This window comes from Mastigoproctus giganteus, chromosome 7 (assembly GCF_048544385.1).
Source record: "Mastigoproctus giganteus isolate SK-2022 chromosome 7, ASM4854438v1, whole genome shotgun sequence".
Classification (NCBI taxonomy): Eukaryota; Metazoa; Arthropoda; class Arachnida; order Uropygi; family Thelyphonidae; genus Mastigoproctus; species Mastigoproctus giganteus.
This window is the reverse complement of record NC_143581.1, coordinates 196,239,164-196,255,053: the sequence shown is the minus strand read 5'-3', so window position 1 is coordinate 196,255,053 and position 15,890 is coordinate 196,239,164. Positions and strand designations below refer to the sequence as shown.

The 15,890-nt window shown below is 36.8% G+C and overlaps 1 protein-coding gene across 1 annotated transcript in view; it reads left to right on the top strand.

The window, feature by feature from the left end:
• The window catches only part of LOC150083522 (core histone macro-H2A.1-like), a 95,090-nt gene extending 83,913 nt beyond the window's left edge, over positions 1-11,177 (top strand). Inside the window, exon 8 of the mRNA XM_090378517.1 lies at positions 11,015-11,177. Coding sequence (XP_090234643.1) covers positions 11,015-11,177 — 163 coding nt within the window. The remainder of the gene's footprint in view (positions 1-11,014) is intronic.
• The last annotated feature ends 4,713 nt before the right edge of the window (positions 11,178-15,890 follow it).

The window sequence follows — 15,890 nt, the reverse complement described above, 5'->3', positions numbered from 1 at the left end:
CGTATAACATGCGTTTACATTACACGAATTCGATCATACACGATTTATAAATAGGGGAACGTTATCTTATATAACACGAACCAAATTCGCTTATGCACGATTCGCCTTTGTGTTCACAAGAAATGGCAGTCGAACGCGGAATCACCCCAACCGAACGCAACACGATAGCAAAGAAGAAGAGTCTGAAAATGTATTTGTGTTTTATATCAGTGAAGGGGAAACACATTTCACCATAATAACGTAAAAACCAACACAATTCCAGCTATCGATATAATCGCAAATGCAATTAGGTGGAGTTTACTACCAGTTTATAACAGATTCCACTAGCAGAAACGAAACTGGAAATCGTTTTTATTGTTTTATGGTAGTAACCCCCAGAAATGTGCTTCAGTAAAATGTGGGGTGTTAATAGTGTATCTCGGCCTTTACGGTGTTGTTTATTCAGTTGCTATACGCGCGCAGCTTTGTTTATGTGTATTAAGCCTGCCTCCTCATTTTGTAATTGCGCTTTATTCCCTAAAAATTAGTAAAATACTTAAAAGGTGTGAAAAGGAAACGTCCTGGAGAAGACACTGCAGATTCAGAGAGAGAGAGAAAAAAAAAAAAAACAATATCGATAAACAGAGGAGGACTGGGTCAAAAATTCTTATCCGGGAAAATTTATAGTTGCCTCATACTACGGTTTATGGCCAAAATCACACCGGCCTCCAGCCCACCGGGATTTCCTGGGTAAGGCTTATGGCCAGTCCGCCTCTGTCGATAGAGAAAAAAATATGAAATTGTGAAACGCTTTGAGCGAAATGAAAGACCATGTGATATTGCACGTGCTACAGACCTAAATGAGGCAATGCCGAGAATTACAAAGAATGCGGAGAAAATAAAAACAACTTTCATAGCGGGAACAACTCAAAGTGTAATTAAAATCTATTAGATTAAGGCACAAGAATTGGAAGAGATGGAACGGCTGTCATCTGTTTTGGATAGAAAATCAAACAAAAAAAACCCTGTTCCTTATTGCTAATGCTTTTGCTTACGATAGAAGCAAAAGCATTAGCAATATTTTATTACGTAATAGTCGTAATAAAATACGTAAGCATTTTATAACGACTTACGTATTATGAAATACGTAAGTATTTTATTACAACTATTTTATTTAATATAATAATTTTTTTACGAATAAAATACGTATTTTATTCTTAAAAAATACTTTTTTAGTATTAAAAATACTAAAAATACTTTATTATAATATAATAAATATTTTTTATTATTTATTATATTATAATTAAAAAAATATTGTATTTTTTATTACGTATTTTATAACGATTTAAAATTACCCGATTATTTATTGTGGTTGGTAATGTTTTGGTTCCAAATGTGTGTTCAATCTTGGGTGGTCGGCACCTAACCCCACTTTTCCCATAGGGCCTGTTGTTTATATTGCACGATTTTGCATTGCATGAGGGTTTCTAGGAACACAACTATCGTGCTATACGAGGACAGACTGTATATTGGTTCACAGTTTCATGTGTTCTTTACTTATGTTTAAGTTTTTTATCTGGTTTAATATTTTCCACAAGAAGAAAAGGTAAAAAAAATTGAATATTTTCCACAATAAAAGGTAAAATTTTCTGAAGATTATGCTTTTCTGAATTTTAATTCTTTAGTTTGAAAAACAAAACTTCATCCTGTGTGTCTACTGATAAAATTGTGTAAAAAAGTGTTTTTTGTTAAAATTTTACCCTAAAGTGTTGTTATAACGGATCCACAGCCAAGGACATCGGGACTGAAAAGGGACAGGGTTGGACAGAATGTTGAAGCTGAAGACATTGAATCGCCCATTTATAATATGTCATCTGATACTGAAATAGAATTTCCTTCAAGTGATGTGGATTCTGAATCTTGTTAAAATACATCTGTTGATGTTAGGACACTACAAACAACAGATGCTGGCATTACTTGGAATGATAATTCTTCGCAGATGAAATCCTCTATACAGGATTAAAAAAAAGTGGTACGGGCTAACTGCATCAAAATACTTTGTTACTTAATATCTGCAACGTGAGAAACACAGGCAAAGCAGAAATAGCTAACCAAAGTGTACTAACGAGGATGTGACCTGGGAGGAGGTTACTATTGGATGTTATGGAGATTGCTAGGCAGTGGATGATGGGAGTGCTCTAGTCTTTTGAGAGGCAATCCTTTATATTGTCTCAGCTGTCCAGGAAGAATATATTCTAACTAAATGCCCTTCAGCCATAAGCAGTACATACTTGAAGTTGTACCTTGTTCTTGTTCAGTTCTTTTCATTGTACATAATGGTATAAATAAATGTAATTCCCCGATATAGGCCAACTGCAGCTTCTGTTGAAGAGAACTTGAGAAATTCTTCCAGTTGTCAATGGGAATCAAACCCAGACACTTTTCAAAGAAGTGATAAATGGTGATATATCTTGTCAGTTAAGTTACTCTAGAAGACACAATGCAGGAATTGGTACTGGGATCATTGTTTCTGATTTTTTTGAATGCAAATGAAGGGATTACGGGTGACCCCTGCTTAACGCTGATAATTCGTTCCGGAAAAACAGAGCACTAAGTGAATCCGCGCCAAGCGAACCCCGCATTCCCATAAGGTAACATATGTATTTGTGAGTTGCAGTCGGTGCCATAGGATATTTCCTAATCAATAATAAACGGTAGTGAAAAGATGCACAAACGTCGGTCAAAATATTTAATATTCAAATATTTGTACATATAAAATATTCTGCATTACTTAAGTATCAAAATTAAACTTGAAATTATAATTAAAATCATGAATTTAATTGATCTAAATTGATTCGATTTAGTCATTGATGAATTTAATCATGAAAAATGTGTCGATTTTGGTTGTACTTTGGCCCTCTTCCTGGTAAACTAAAAGGGATTTTAATTTAAAATCCCCTGCAGCGTTACCACCCAACAATAAAGTCAACCAATCCTTTGCCGCTTTGAAACCTGTCATGTGTTTTTCTTCTTTCAATATGAAACTTCTTTCAGGCATTCGTTTCCAAAAAAAGTCCTGATTCATCGTTGTTAAAAACCTGAGAAGTATAACACATAATACCCTTCTTCAATAATTTTAACAAGTTCTTTTTTGAAAGTTTTGGCTTCTGTATTTTAAATCTATTCAACCAGCCCATACTAGTTTTAAATGGTTCCACATTTTTTTTTAGGTGAGCTTTCTTCAGATCATCGTATAGGTTAATCTCTTTTTTTTTTTTTTTTTTTTTATAATATTTAACATAACTTAATTCTGTGTTAGATATTATCTTCAATAAAATTAGTTAATCTCTTTTTCAATCCTAATAGCCGGCCTAGCCCTATTAGCTGCTTGCAGTGGAACAGCTGTCTTTCCCGCTGCTAAAATTAATTCTTTATTTTTTATAATTGTTCTTACATTTAAACCTGTCAGTCCTAAATTATGGTACACATCCACTTGTCATTGAGCGGAAATGATTCGCTTCAAAACGTATAATTTAATTTTCAAATTCACTATTTTTCTTACCTTGGTAGGCTTCATGCCACGTCCAGACATTCCTTTTTAATTCTTATCCGCCATTATTAATCTTCGAAAATGTAAATGCTTTGGTTGCATTAATTATGATTCAGTGTTCGCGTAAACTGTCCATTATGGACAGTGTCTAACACTGTACTGAGTGATGACTAGACTTTGGATAAATGCATATAATGCAAATATTACAAGCAATATGCTTGATCATTTTTTAAAATGTTGATCTTGGAACTATGTAACAAATCACTGTACTGCAATCAAATTAGCATGGAGAAAATTTCAATGAGTGTAGGAAATGTTAATACTGTTTTGCTATTCATTTTCAAGCTGTTGACTCCATCAAATGAAAAGTTTTCGTTAAATATGCCAAAAATGCAATCTGTACACTGGTAACAGAGCGTTATAGCAATTTGTGACAGCGTAATAGCGAATCAGCTTAAAGCAAACCGTATTATAACGAGGGCCTGCTGTATAGAGTGTAGTATCAAAATTTGCAATGATATCAAGATCGAGAGGGCAGTAAATGACTAGTGGCAGCTATATTTCAATGCCATAAACTGAAAAGTTTTATATTTGGGAAACAACAAAATAACTTATACATTATGAGTTGAATTAAAGACGGAGAGAGAGGGAGGGAGGAAGGGGGAGAGAGGGGGGGATTACGTTCCAAACAGATACGTTCAGTATAGAGGTGTGGGAGGGGGTGTTTTCTCTTCTTTATTTATTTCCCCTGTTCCTTATTATTACTGTTAGCGGCAATCGTTGTTGTTCTTTTAGTACAACAGCTCCCTTCAAGCATGAAGATCCACAGTTTACCTGACTGCATTAAAATATCAGTTTTTCTAAAAGCTGAGGGATTTCCCGCACCCGCACCCGCACGCGCGCGCGCGCACACACACACACACACTAATGAGCCAAAACATTATGACCACCTACTTAATATGATGTTGGTCCTCCACGTGCAACCAAAATAGCTCGTACCCAGCGAGGCATGAATACTACAAGATTTCTAAATATGTCTTGTGATATCTGGTACCAACATGTAACCAGCAGATCCTTTAACTCCTGTAAGGTCCATAGTTGAGATACTGCAGATCGAAGTTGCTATTCCAACACAAACCACAGATGCTCGATGGGATTGATGTCTGGGGAATTTGGAGCCCAGGGCAATACCTGGTCAGCAATGATGTTTAGGTAGGTGGTAGACATCAGAGTGCCCAGCACATGGATGACTGGACCCAGGGTATCCCAGCAGAACATCACCCAAAGCATGACACCGCCGCCACCAGCTTGTTTTTGTCCCACAGTGCATCCAGGGGCCATCACTTCCCCAGCTAAACAACGCACACATGGTGCAACAGGAAACTTAATTCGTTAGACCAGACAACCTTCTTCCAATCACTCAACGTCCAGTTTCGATGCTCACGTGCCCATTGTATGTGCTGTTGAAGGTGAACCATGGTTAGCATGAGCACTCGGAGCGGCCTGCAGCTACGCAGCCCCATTTTCAGCAGGGTTTGATGTGCTGTGTGTTGAGACACATTACTTCCGTCACCATTATTCCAGTTACTGGTGAGTTGCGCCACAGTCACCCTTCTGTTGCCACGTACCATCCAGAAGAGCATTCGCTCACCTCGAGCATTGATGAACTGTGGTCATCCAACATCTCGCCAATGGTTTGTGGGTTTCCTTTCCTTGGACCACTTTCTTTGACTGGACCCAGGTTATCCCAGCAGAACATCACCCAAAGCATGACACTGCCGCCACCGGCTTGTTTTTGTCCCACAGTGCATCCAGGGGCCATCACTTCCCCAGCTAAACAACGCACACATACCTGGCCATCCACATGGTGCAACAGGAAACTTGATTCGTTAGACCAGACAACCTTCTTCCAATCACTCAAGGTCCAGTTTCGATGCTCACGTGCTCATTGTATGTGCTGGTTAGCATGAGCACTCGGAGCGGCCTGCAGCTACGCAGCCCCATTTTCAGCAGGGCTCGATGTGCTGTGTGTTGAGACACATTACTTCCGTCACCAGTATTCCAGTTACTGGTGAGTTGCGCCACAGTCACCCTTCTGTTGCCACGTACCATCCAGAAGAGCATTCGCTCATCTCGATCATTGATGAACTGTGGTCATCCAACACCTCGCCAATGGTTTGTGGGTTTCCCCTCCTTGGACCACTTTCAATAGGTACAAATCAAGGCTGACTGTGGTCACCCCACCAGCCGTGCCGTTTCGGATATGCTCTGACCCAGTTATCTGTTCATTACAATTTGGCCTTTGTCAAACTCACTTAAGGCTGCTGCCTTTCCCATCTGAAGAACAAGAATAACACTGATTAACAGAGCTCGGTATCAGGTGTTTTTATACTGTGTCCTGACTCGCTGGTCTTAATATTTTGGCTGATCTCTCTCTCTCTCTCTCTCTCTCTCTCTCTCTCTCTCTCTCTCTCTCTCTCTCTCTCTCTCTCTCCACAGACACTAAACTGATTCAGTCTTAATCACTTCCTCATATTTCTCTTAATCAGCTATATCAATTCTCTTCACAACAGCAATCCATAAGCTAACTTAATACTAACAATTCCATATATCTCTCTTAATTTAAAAATGTCAATTTCCTTCTATTTCTTGTGATTTATTTAACTTCAGCCTTACTCTAAAATAATTTACAATTTTATTTAAGCATCCTTTCCAACACAAGACAGTTCAGTGGGCTTGCATTCCTTTTCTTTCATGGTGGAGTTTCTTTGTGTTGATTCCTTCCACGAAGTGCAGTGAAGTCTCTCTTAGTTGAAGTCTGTCATATAGCTCTTCCAGTACTGTCTTATATCATGAACAGGTTCTAGCACAGGAACATTCCTGAACAGATAAGCTAAACTTACACTAATAACATTACTGCTTAAGGAATGACAAGACGGGTACCATTTGATATTATTTTATATTTTTTGATACTTTCTCTCCTAACACTGGGACTCCCTCCCCCCCCCCATATGCTACTAAAGCAGCCTCTGTAGTATGTGCTGGAACTCTTCACTCCATAGCATGATTTCCAAGGACTGGACCCCGAGCTGCCCCCCCCCCCCCCCAGAACTACAACAGCAACCACTCTGAACAGCAACAACAACCACAATCCCCTACTTTTGGTGCGAAAACCTTATTTCCTTCTCATTTATTTATCTCTGCCTATCTAATTTTAACCTGACCCAATCACGGTGTTATTCTTTAAACTCACTCTTCTCATATGTCAGTAACTCTCATTTTGTTTTTCCCACACAACAGAACTCTTATCTTTTACCTCTATACCACCTTCTGACCATACCTTTTAACTTCTCCATACTGACACCCTTCCCCAAAATTCACTAAATATTGTTTCCTCAAGTAGCAGTGTAATAGAGGGATTAATCTATTGCTGTCAAGCTTTTAATTTTAAAAGTTTGATAGCAATAGTTTATACCATTGACATACCATTGTTTACCATATTCCTTAAGTGCCCTACTGCCAGACCTACTCCCACTAATGGAAACATTTCCGTAATGATGTTTTCTTTATTCCTTAAGTGCTTTACTTTCACACACTATTCTTATTAAGACATTAAGACAATGGGAAATTGTGGGAGTGAAGTTAAAAAATATGTAATTAACGATATTGAAATTTCGCAAGATTATTTAATGAAAAAACTTTTGCGCCTACAGACCAGTAAGGCTCCTGGAGTTGATGGAATATACCCTATAATCTTAAGGGAGGCGGCAAGTGAGTGCATTGAACCATTGAGGCTACTTATGTGAGCATCACTAGACTCTGGGGAGGTTCCCTTGGATTGGAAAAGTGCAAATGTATCTCCCATACATAAGGGTGGCTCTAAAAGTGAAGTTGGAAATTATCGACCTGTCAGTCTGACTTCAGTAGTAGGGAAAATCATGGAGGCAATGATCAAGGGTGGAATTCAGGATCATTTGGATCAAATTGAAATTCTCAAGGATACTCAGCATGGTTTTGTAAAGGGAAAATCATGTTTAACTGGTTCGCTATTTCGAAAGAGTCACTCACGAGCTGGATTTTGGGAATAATTTTGACATTGTTTATTTAGATTTCAGCAAAGCTTTTGACTCAGTCCCACATGAGCGGTTGCTTTATAAGCTGGAACAGGTTGGAATCACTGGGAAAATCCTTAGAAGGATGGCTTCAGGGCAGGAGGCAGAGGGTTGTGATAAATGGCTATTCCTCAGATTTGGTTGATGTAAGAAGTGGGGTTCCCCAAGGATCAGTATTAGGACCACTGTTGTTTTTAATTTTCATAAACGACATTGATGAAGGGATAGAGGGAGTGATGTCTAAATTTGCAGATGATGTTAAAATTGGTAGAGTAGTTAATGATCATGGTCAAGCTGAGCTTCTTCAGAGAGACCTAGATAGACTTCAAGAGTGGTCAGAAAAATGGCAGCTATGCTTTAATCCAACAAAGTGTAAGGTATTACACCTGGGAAACAGTAATCCCAAAATAACTTATTCACTTGGTGGAGTTCAACTAAACCCAGTACTGGAGGAAAGGGACTTGGGTGTTACGATACGGTCAGACATGAAATTCTCTGAGCATTGTAAACAGGTTGCAAGGAAGGCCCATGGTGTCCTATCGATGATCTATCGAACTTTTGCAAGTAGAGATAGGGACGTGATAATCCCATTATATAAGGCTTATGTTAGACCATACTTGGAATACTGTGTTCAAGTATGGAGACCGCACCTAAAGAAAGACATTGAGCTTCTTGGAAGGGTGCAAAGACTGGTAACTCACCTGGTGAGATCGGCAAAAGGGTGTCCTTATGAAGAAAGACTTCGAATATGTGGGTTGCAGAGTTTGGAAACTAGACACCTCAGAGGAGATTTGATTGAGGTGTTTAAGGCCCTGAGAGGCATCAGTAAAATGAATGAGGATGCAATTTTCAAGATTATAAATGATGCTAGAACTAGGGGACATAAATTCAAGTTGCGGGGGGAAATGTTTAGATTGGACTGCAGGAAGTTTTATTTTAGCCAGCGAGTTATAAATTACTGGAATAAGTTGCCTTCGTGGGTGGTAGAGGCCGACAGTTTGGGGAAATTCAAAGGTCATCTGGATAGTACTTTCGGGTAAGAGAGGAGCATAGGATGCACTTCCCTTACCCGAAATTATAAATTATTATTTTATTTTATTATTATTTTTTTTGTTTTGTTTTTATCATCGATTTGTTTGGAATTTTTTTTTTTTTTGGCTGGTGCAGCATAAGCCATAGGCTTTCTTGCACCATGCGGCCATTACTAATACTAATATATATATGTAAGACTTTGTCTTACAGTGGGATCCATGGTGTCCCACCAATGATTTATAAAACATTTGCTTGTAGATATAGGAAGACCATAATCCTTCTGTATAAGACAGTGGTGAGACTGCAACTGGAATTCTGTGTCCAATTATGAAAATTGTGCTTAAAAATCTCTTGAAAAAGTCCAGAGATAGGTGATATGTTTGATGAAATCAGCAGTGGATTGCCCATATGAGAAAAGACTGAATATGTGGCCTTCAAAGCTTGCTATATAGGCACCTTAGAAAGGATCTGATTATGGTATAATGCTCTGAGAAGGGATAGTAAAGTGAATGAAGGTGGAATTTTCATAGTTATAAGTAATACTAGAATTAGGGGACATAAATTCAAATTACTGAGTGAAAAAGATACAGTCCAGATTGTAGAAAGGTTTCTTTTAGCCAGCAAGTTCTAAATTATTAGAATAAATTATCTCCATGGGTAGTTGAGGCTGATGCTTGGGGAAAATTTGAAGGCCACATGAATTGGCTCCTATGTGAGGAGTGAAATACAAAGGAAGCTTTTTTTTTTTGCTGAAAATTAATTTTGTCTAATACTAATACTAACCAGGACAAATGCATAGGATAAAATTACACAGTCAACATTGTTATGTTTACCCCAGATTTCTGCAGAAAAAAGTAATATATGGTAACTAACCATTTATCTTCAGTTCACAATGATCTTTTGATTTGATGTCAGCATTAACCTGACATCAAAACTTTCAGCCACCTGAATATTGACATCAAATACAAACAACTGACAGAAGGATCATACTGCTTTGTGATAATGCACACCCACACGTTGCCAACCCAGTTCAGACCTGCTTTTAAAAGATGCACTAAGTGGCAATAAAGAAATTGCAATCAGTTCCATGAGTGCTACCTGGTGTATCTTTTATGCCAAACAGCATCTTCTTTATGTGAATGACTTGTAAACCACAAAGAAATATTCACGCCTTTGTCTATCCCTCTGTGCTTTATGAAACTGAAATTTGGACATCTTCTCTCCCAGCACCAAAGAAAAAAGTTTATGCAAAAGAGTAGTGGTCCTGAAATGGGTAACGTACAAGCATCACCTATCACCACATGTGGCCTACTCAAATGGCCATTCAAGCAAATCTACCAAGCTGCCAACAACCATTAATAGTATGAGAATCATGACTGTGACAGAACTGTTAATAGGTATAGCTCCTACCCTGTCTTCTAGGATATCTGCACAAGACAGAGTACCCATCATGTACTAAGAGCAACCCCACACAGACAAAAACTCCGTGACCAGATCATACCAGCACCCCAAATGACGGAAGCTTATGGGATGGACGTTAATAGGTGTGCATTGGATATTAGGTACAGGCGTAAAATAACAGAACAGATGATATTGCTCGCCAGTCATAACCCTTATCTATCATCATCATCATGGAAAAGATTCTTGTGAAATACTCAGAGTAGCAAAATTGTCCTTCTCTATGTATATGTCAATTAATGAAATATGTACCTTAACTGAAGACTATCAGAATTAATGTTGGTGTTAATTTTATATACTTTCCAACTGTAAGACCCCTAGCTTTACATTACTCTGATGGTCCCAATTGTTTTACTGTATTCTCTAGTGAGCAGTAAAGATTAATCATTTATTATACAGCCAAACAGTCATGTTTGTCACCATTCATGTCTTTGATGTGTTGAAAGCACCCTTAAAAGGATAGTTTAATTCTGACACTGAAATTAAAACAGCCATTGAAGAATAGTTCCATCTACAACCAAAAGAATTTTTTGAAGAAGGAATATGTAGATTAATGAAGCAATGGAGCACATTGTCCAAATGCTAACGATGACATTTATCAGGATAAAAATTTAAAGCCTTAACTCTGTGTTTTAACAACATTCATATTGATTGTTTGAAAGAAATTTGGCTATGTTTAAACATATGGACTCAAGTAATTTTGTGGGGGGGGGATATTTGTTCAGAATCCCATTATAGATTCTCTACGTCTAAATCGCATTTATAATTTTCATAAAAATTTTAAAGTAACTTTAAACTGTAAATTATTCAAAGATTGTTTTGGCTTTTGTTAGAGATTAAAATTTATTTACCAATTTTGAGAACTGTTTTCATTTCCTATCAGTGCTAGTTTTCCAAAGCAGCAAGCGGCACAGACGGTCCTTAAAGCTATATCTAACTACTTTGTCAATGTGATGTCCAGTTCATTGAAGCAAATATTTTTTGTTTTGCATGATATGGAAAGCATCGGAATCTATACCAGTGAGTTAGCCAAACTGGACTCCTAACTACCATAAGTAAGTTGCTAAATTTAGGTAGATTTTTAAATCAATTTTCGGAATCATGTTTTGCAATTACTAAAATTATGTTTTGCAATACTCTGTTGCTTATTTGAAAATGTAGCATAAACCAAGCATGGATTTTTTCTTAGCCTCACGCTTGGCATTAAATAAATAAGCCTGGCTTTAAATTATCAAATTTTGTGCATATTCTTTAAATAAAATTAAAATACTCTTTTACTATTAAGCAAAATAAATTTCTTTTATTTTTTATAAATAATCCACACTTCCTGTGATTAAAAAGAAACTGCATATAAAATTTTCAGCTTTGAAATAAAATTCACCAGTTAATGTAATCAAGGAAGCATAAACACATTACTGTATTTTAAATTTCTAGTTTTTTCCTTAGTCTAATTTAAATAGATAAGACTGAAACTTTAAAGCATTAAGTTACAAATAGTAGTTGAGCACAAATGTTATATAGCCATTTTCCTAATTTTTTTTTTGATTACAGATTTATCATCATTATTCATGTCTTTCAGTTCCTTGCTTTATATATATTTAAATAGCAAAATAGCAAGTGATGATAAATAATCTTGTGACAGTGAATTTAATAAATAATTATTTGTTTTAATACTTGAAAATGATGGTTCAGCTGAAGTATTAGTTAGTAGTGGTCAAGAACGTTCTCAGAATTATTTCTATTTTTGGTAACAATCACAAATGGCCAGTTGTATATGATATGAACAAGCAACATTTCCCTCTGTGAATCATTTCACCTTTAAATGATTCACTTTTTTTTTAAAGTTATACAGGTTTGTAACACATTCATCTACTTCCTGCTGATGTAAGTTATGATTAAGAAATATTTAAATTTATCACAAATAGTATTAAACACATTATAAATAATGTTTCCTGCCTATTTTTTTTGATATCTTTGTTGAAGAAACTTTGTTCATCAAAAAATGATTTTCAGTTTTGTTTATTTTTTCCAGATGATTCATTTTGATTAAATTTTTCTCTGAAATTGAATGTGTCGGCTGCTTTCTCTACACATTAAATTATTTCTTGCTTCCTGTGTAAACGCTTGCTACTGCAGCTGTTGATATAAAGGAAGATTTGGCACAAGGACTACAATGGCCATATTGTGCCTGTATTCTATGTTATTCAAAAAAAAAAAAAAACATTTCAATATGTCTGTACTGCTTAAAAAGGAGAAACAAATGTATCATCTTTAAAAAGATGAAAAGTTCAATTGGATTTGTTTCATTTCCCAAAATTTGCATCGGATTACAGATTCCTGTAGGTTTCTGAGAGATAAAAAAAAAAGTATATTATCTTTCTTGCTGATATTAAGGGAAATCAAGTAAAATGTTTTACTGTGAGAACAGCATGGCACAGCGTATATTTTGTGGAGGGTCTTTACTAGTGAGAAGGAAAAGATGAATCATCAAAACGTCCCTTTTTTTCTGAATCCATTCTTCTGTCCACACTCAATCAACACAGAAAAATTTTGACCATACACCAAACAACTTGTATGAGTGTGCTTGGATGCATGCTCTGGCAAGGACTTCTTGTCTTACTTTTCTGATGCTGGGAAGCCTTACAGGCAAGGTTGTATCTTAAAAGTACAACCCATGTTCCTAGATGTTCTTTAGATATTGTCACTGGGAGTAGTAAGCTTTTTGTATGACTGAATTCTTGAACAGGGACCTTCATTAAAAATTTTTTTCTTTTAGCCAGCAAGTTGTTGATTACTGGACCAAGTTGCTTTTGCAGGTAGTTGAGTCTGACAGTTTGAAGAAATTCAAAGATTAAACAGATACCTACATGAGGAGGGAAGCACATAATTTGTACTTTCTTATCTACTTATTTTTTTGGCTGGTGCAGCAGTAGCCTGTGGTTTCCTTGCATTATATGCCTAATACTAATTTCAATCACATCTGAATTGTTAATTGTTTTGATGCCTGATCTGTGCATTTCAGAGATTCCAGAATATGTTGATGTGATTTGTTTCAGCAAGGGATAATTATGTGTGGGCTGGTTTTGTGATATAAGGTTTCAAGTGCCAAAGCAGAACTATCCATAAGATCTGATTGCTCAAAGACAGCAATACATGTTGTTCTTATAGTTTGGCTCGCCAGGAGAGAATGCCTTTCTCTTTCTTACCAATTTTCTTACCACCTTAAGTGGTACTACACTTAAGGTGGTAGAAAATGAAAAAGACCTGGGAGTAATTGTGCAGTCAGATATGAAGTTTTCTGAGCAATGCAGACAGGCTGCCAGGGCAGGTCATGGGGTTTTGTCAATGATGTATAGAAATTTTGCTAGCAGGGAAAAGGTGATTGTTCCTCTGTATAAGGCAATGGTCAGGCCACGCATTGAGAACTGCGTACAGGTCTGGAGGCCTCATTTTAGGAAGGATGTAGACTTGCTTGAACGTGTATAGAGAAGGGCAACAAGATTGGTGAAGGGAACGAAGGGGACCTTTTACCAAGAAAGGCTTAAGTTCTGCAAATTGCAGCGGCTGAAGACTAGGCACCTGCGAGGTGATCTGATTGAGGTGTATAAGGCCTTAAATGGGTTGAGCACGCTGAATTCTGATGGGATTCTTCCACTTGTTCAGATTATGAACCTAAGGGGGCATAAATTCAAATTGAGGAAAGACAGATGTAGAATAGATGTGCAGAAATTTACCTTTAGCCAGCAGGTGGTTAATTGCTGGAACAAACTTCCATCTGTCGTTGTGGAAGTTGATAGGTTAAATAAATTTAAGGAGGAACTGGAAAAATATTTTAGAGGGAATTGTTGTGTAATTTTTTTAAAATTTTTATTTTATTTTATTATTATTATTTATTTATTATTTTTTTTTTTTTGGCTGATGCTGCATAAGCTCATACACTTGCTTTCTTGCATCACATGCCACTACTACTACTAGCAACAATTATCACATTTGACCATTTGCAATGGAGTTAGATGGGTCCACACCTTGATAGTTTATCATTCTGTAGGTATCAGTTTACAGTGATCTCATGAAGTCTAATGCCTACAGGTTTGTTGACATGAGACTTATTGTTGTATATTATCTTCCATTGAGGTCTAAATAAGTATCTTATTTAGACCACTATTACATCCTTCTAAGACGTAATAGGGGCTGGCATCTATGTATAAACCCTGAAAGGGATCTTAAATCCTAGTACACTCTTCCTGGCAGAAGGTGGCATACCATAATGTAGCCATGATCTAATCAAGATTCAATAGATAGCAGTTAAGAAGGATAACAGTTTTAGCTGATATTTCTGAATAACATACAGTTTCTTTGGGCATTTACTTTTTTTTTTTTTTTGCTTTATGCATATTAGGAAATTGAGATTTTTATTATTTTTTTTTTATCTGGTATTGCAGTGATTTCAGCAGATTACATGCTTTAAATATAATTAAATTGCATATTGTCAAGAACCAAATTAATAGCATTTAATCTTTAACAGTTGATACTAAAGAGGTGACATGGGTTTAATTTCGTATTTGCAAAGGGTTTTTTTAAGACATTGCTTTCTACTTTGGTATTTTTTTTTTTTTTTTGCGAAGGCTGCCTTGCTTTTTATACATCATTACTTCATGTACTTGAGGACAATTATTTTTAGGAGTACAGTCAGTCCTCATATAACACATGTTTACACCACATGAATTCGATCATACACGATTTATAAATAGGGGAACGATATCTTATATAACACGAACCGAATTCGCTTATGCATGATTCGCCTTTGTGTTTACAAGAAATGGCAGTAGAAAGCAGAATCACCTCAACCGAACGCAACACGATAGGAATGAAGAGAAGATTCTGAAAATGTATTTGTTTTTTATATCAGTGAAGGGGAAACACATTTCACAATAATAACGTAAAAACCAACACAATTCCAGCTATCGGTATAATCGCAAATGCAATTAGATCGAGTTTACTACCAGTTTTTAACAGATTCCACTAGCAGAAACGCAACTGGATTTTTATTGTTTTATGGTAGTAACACCCCTAAAAATGTGAGGTGTTAGTGTATCTCTGCCTTTATGGTGTTGTTTATTCAGTTGCTACTCGCGTGCAGGTGTATCAGGCGTGCCTCGTTTTGTAATTGTGCTTTATTCCCTAAAAATGAGTAAAATATTTAAAAGGTGTGAAAAGGAAGCGTTCTGGTAAAGACACTGCAGATTCAGAGAGAAAAAGAAAAGCAATATCAATAAACAGAGGCGGACTGGGTAAAAAATTCTTACTCGGGAAAATTTATAGTGACCTCATACTACGGTTTATGGCCAAAATCACTCCGGCCCACCCCGGTAAGGCTTATGGCCAGTCTGCCTCTGTCGATGCGCCTCCGTAGCCAGGTGGGAAGGAGCAGCAGTGTGTATTACACCCGTCTTGATTAGACCAGGGTTCAATCCTGTCACCACCAAATACGGAGGATGCGGAAAGGTCAGGGAATGACCACCGCATATCCCGGAGCAATGTGGCCTTAATTGCTAGTTCTCCTAAAAACCAAATAGCAAACAAACAAACAGCCTCTGTCGATAGAGAAAAAATATGAATTTGTGAAACGCTTTGAGCGAAATGAAAGACCATGTGATATTGCACGTGCTACAGACCTAAATGAGGCGACGCCGAGATTTACAAAGAATGCAGAGAAAATAAAAACAACTTTCATAGCAGGAACAACTCAAAGTGTAATT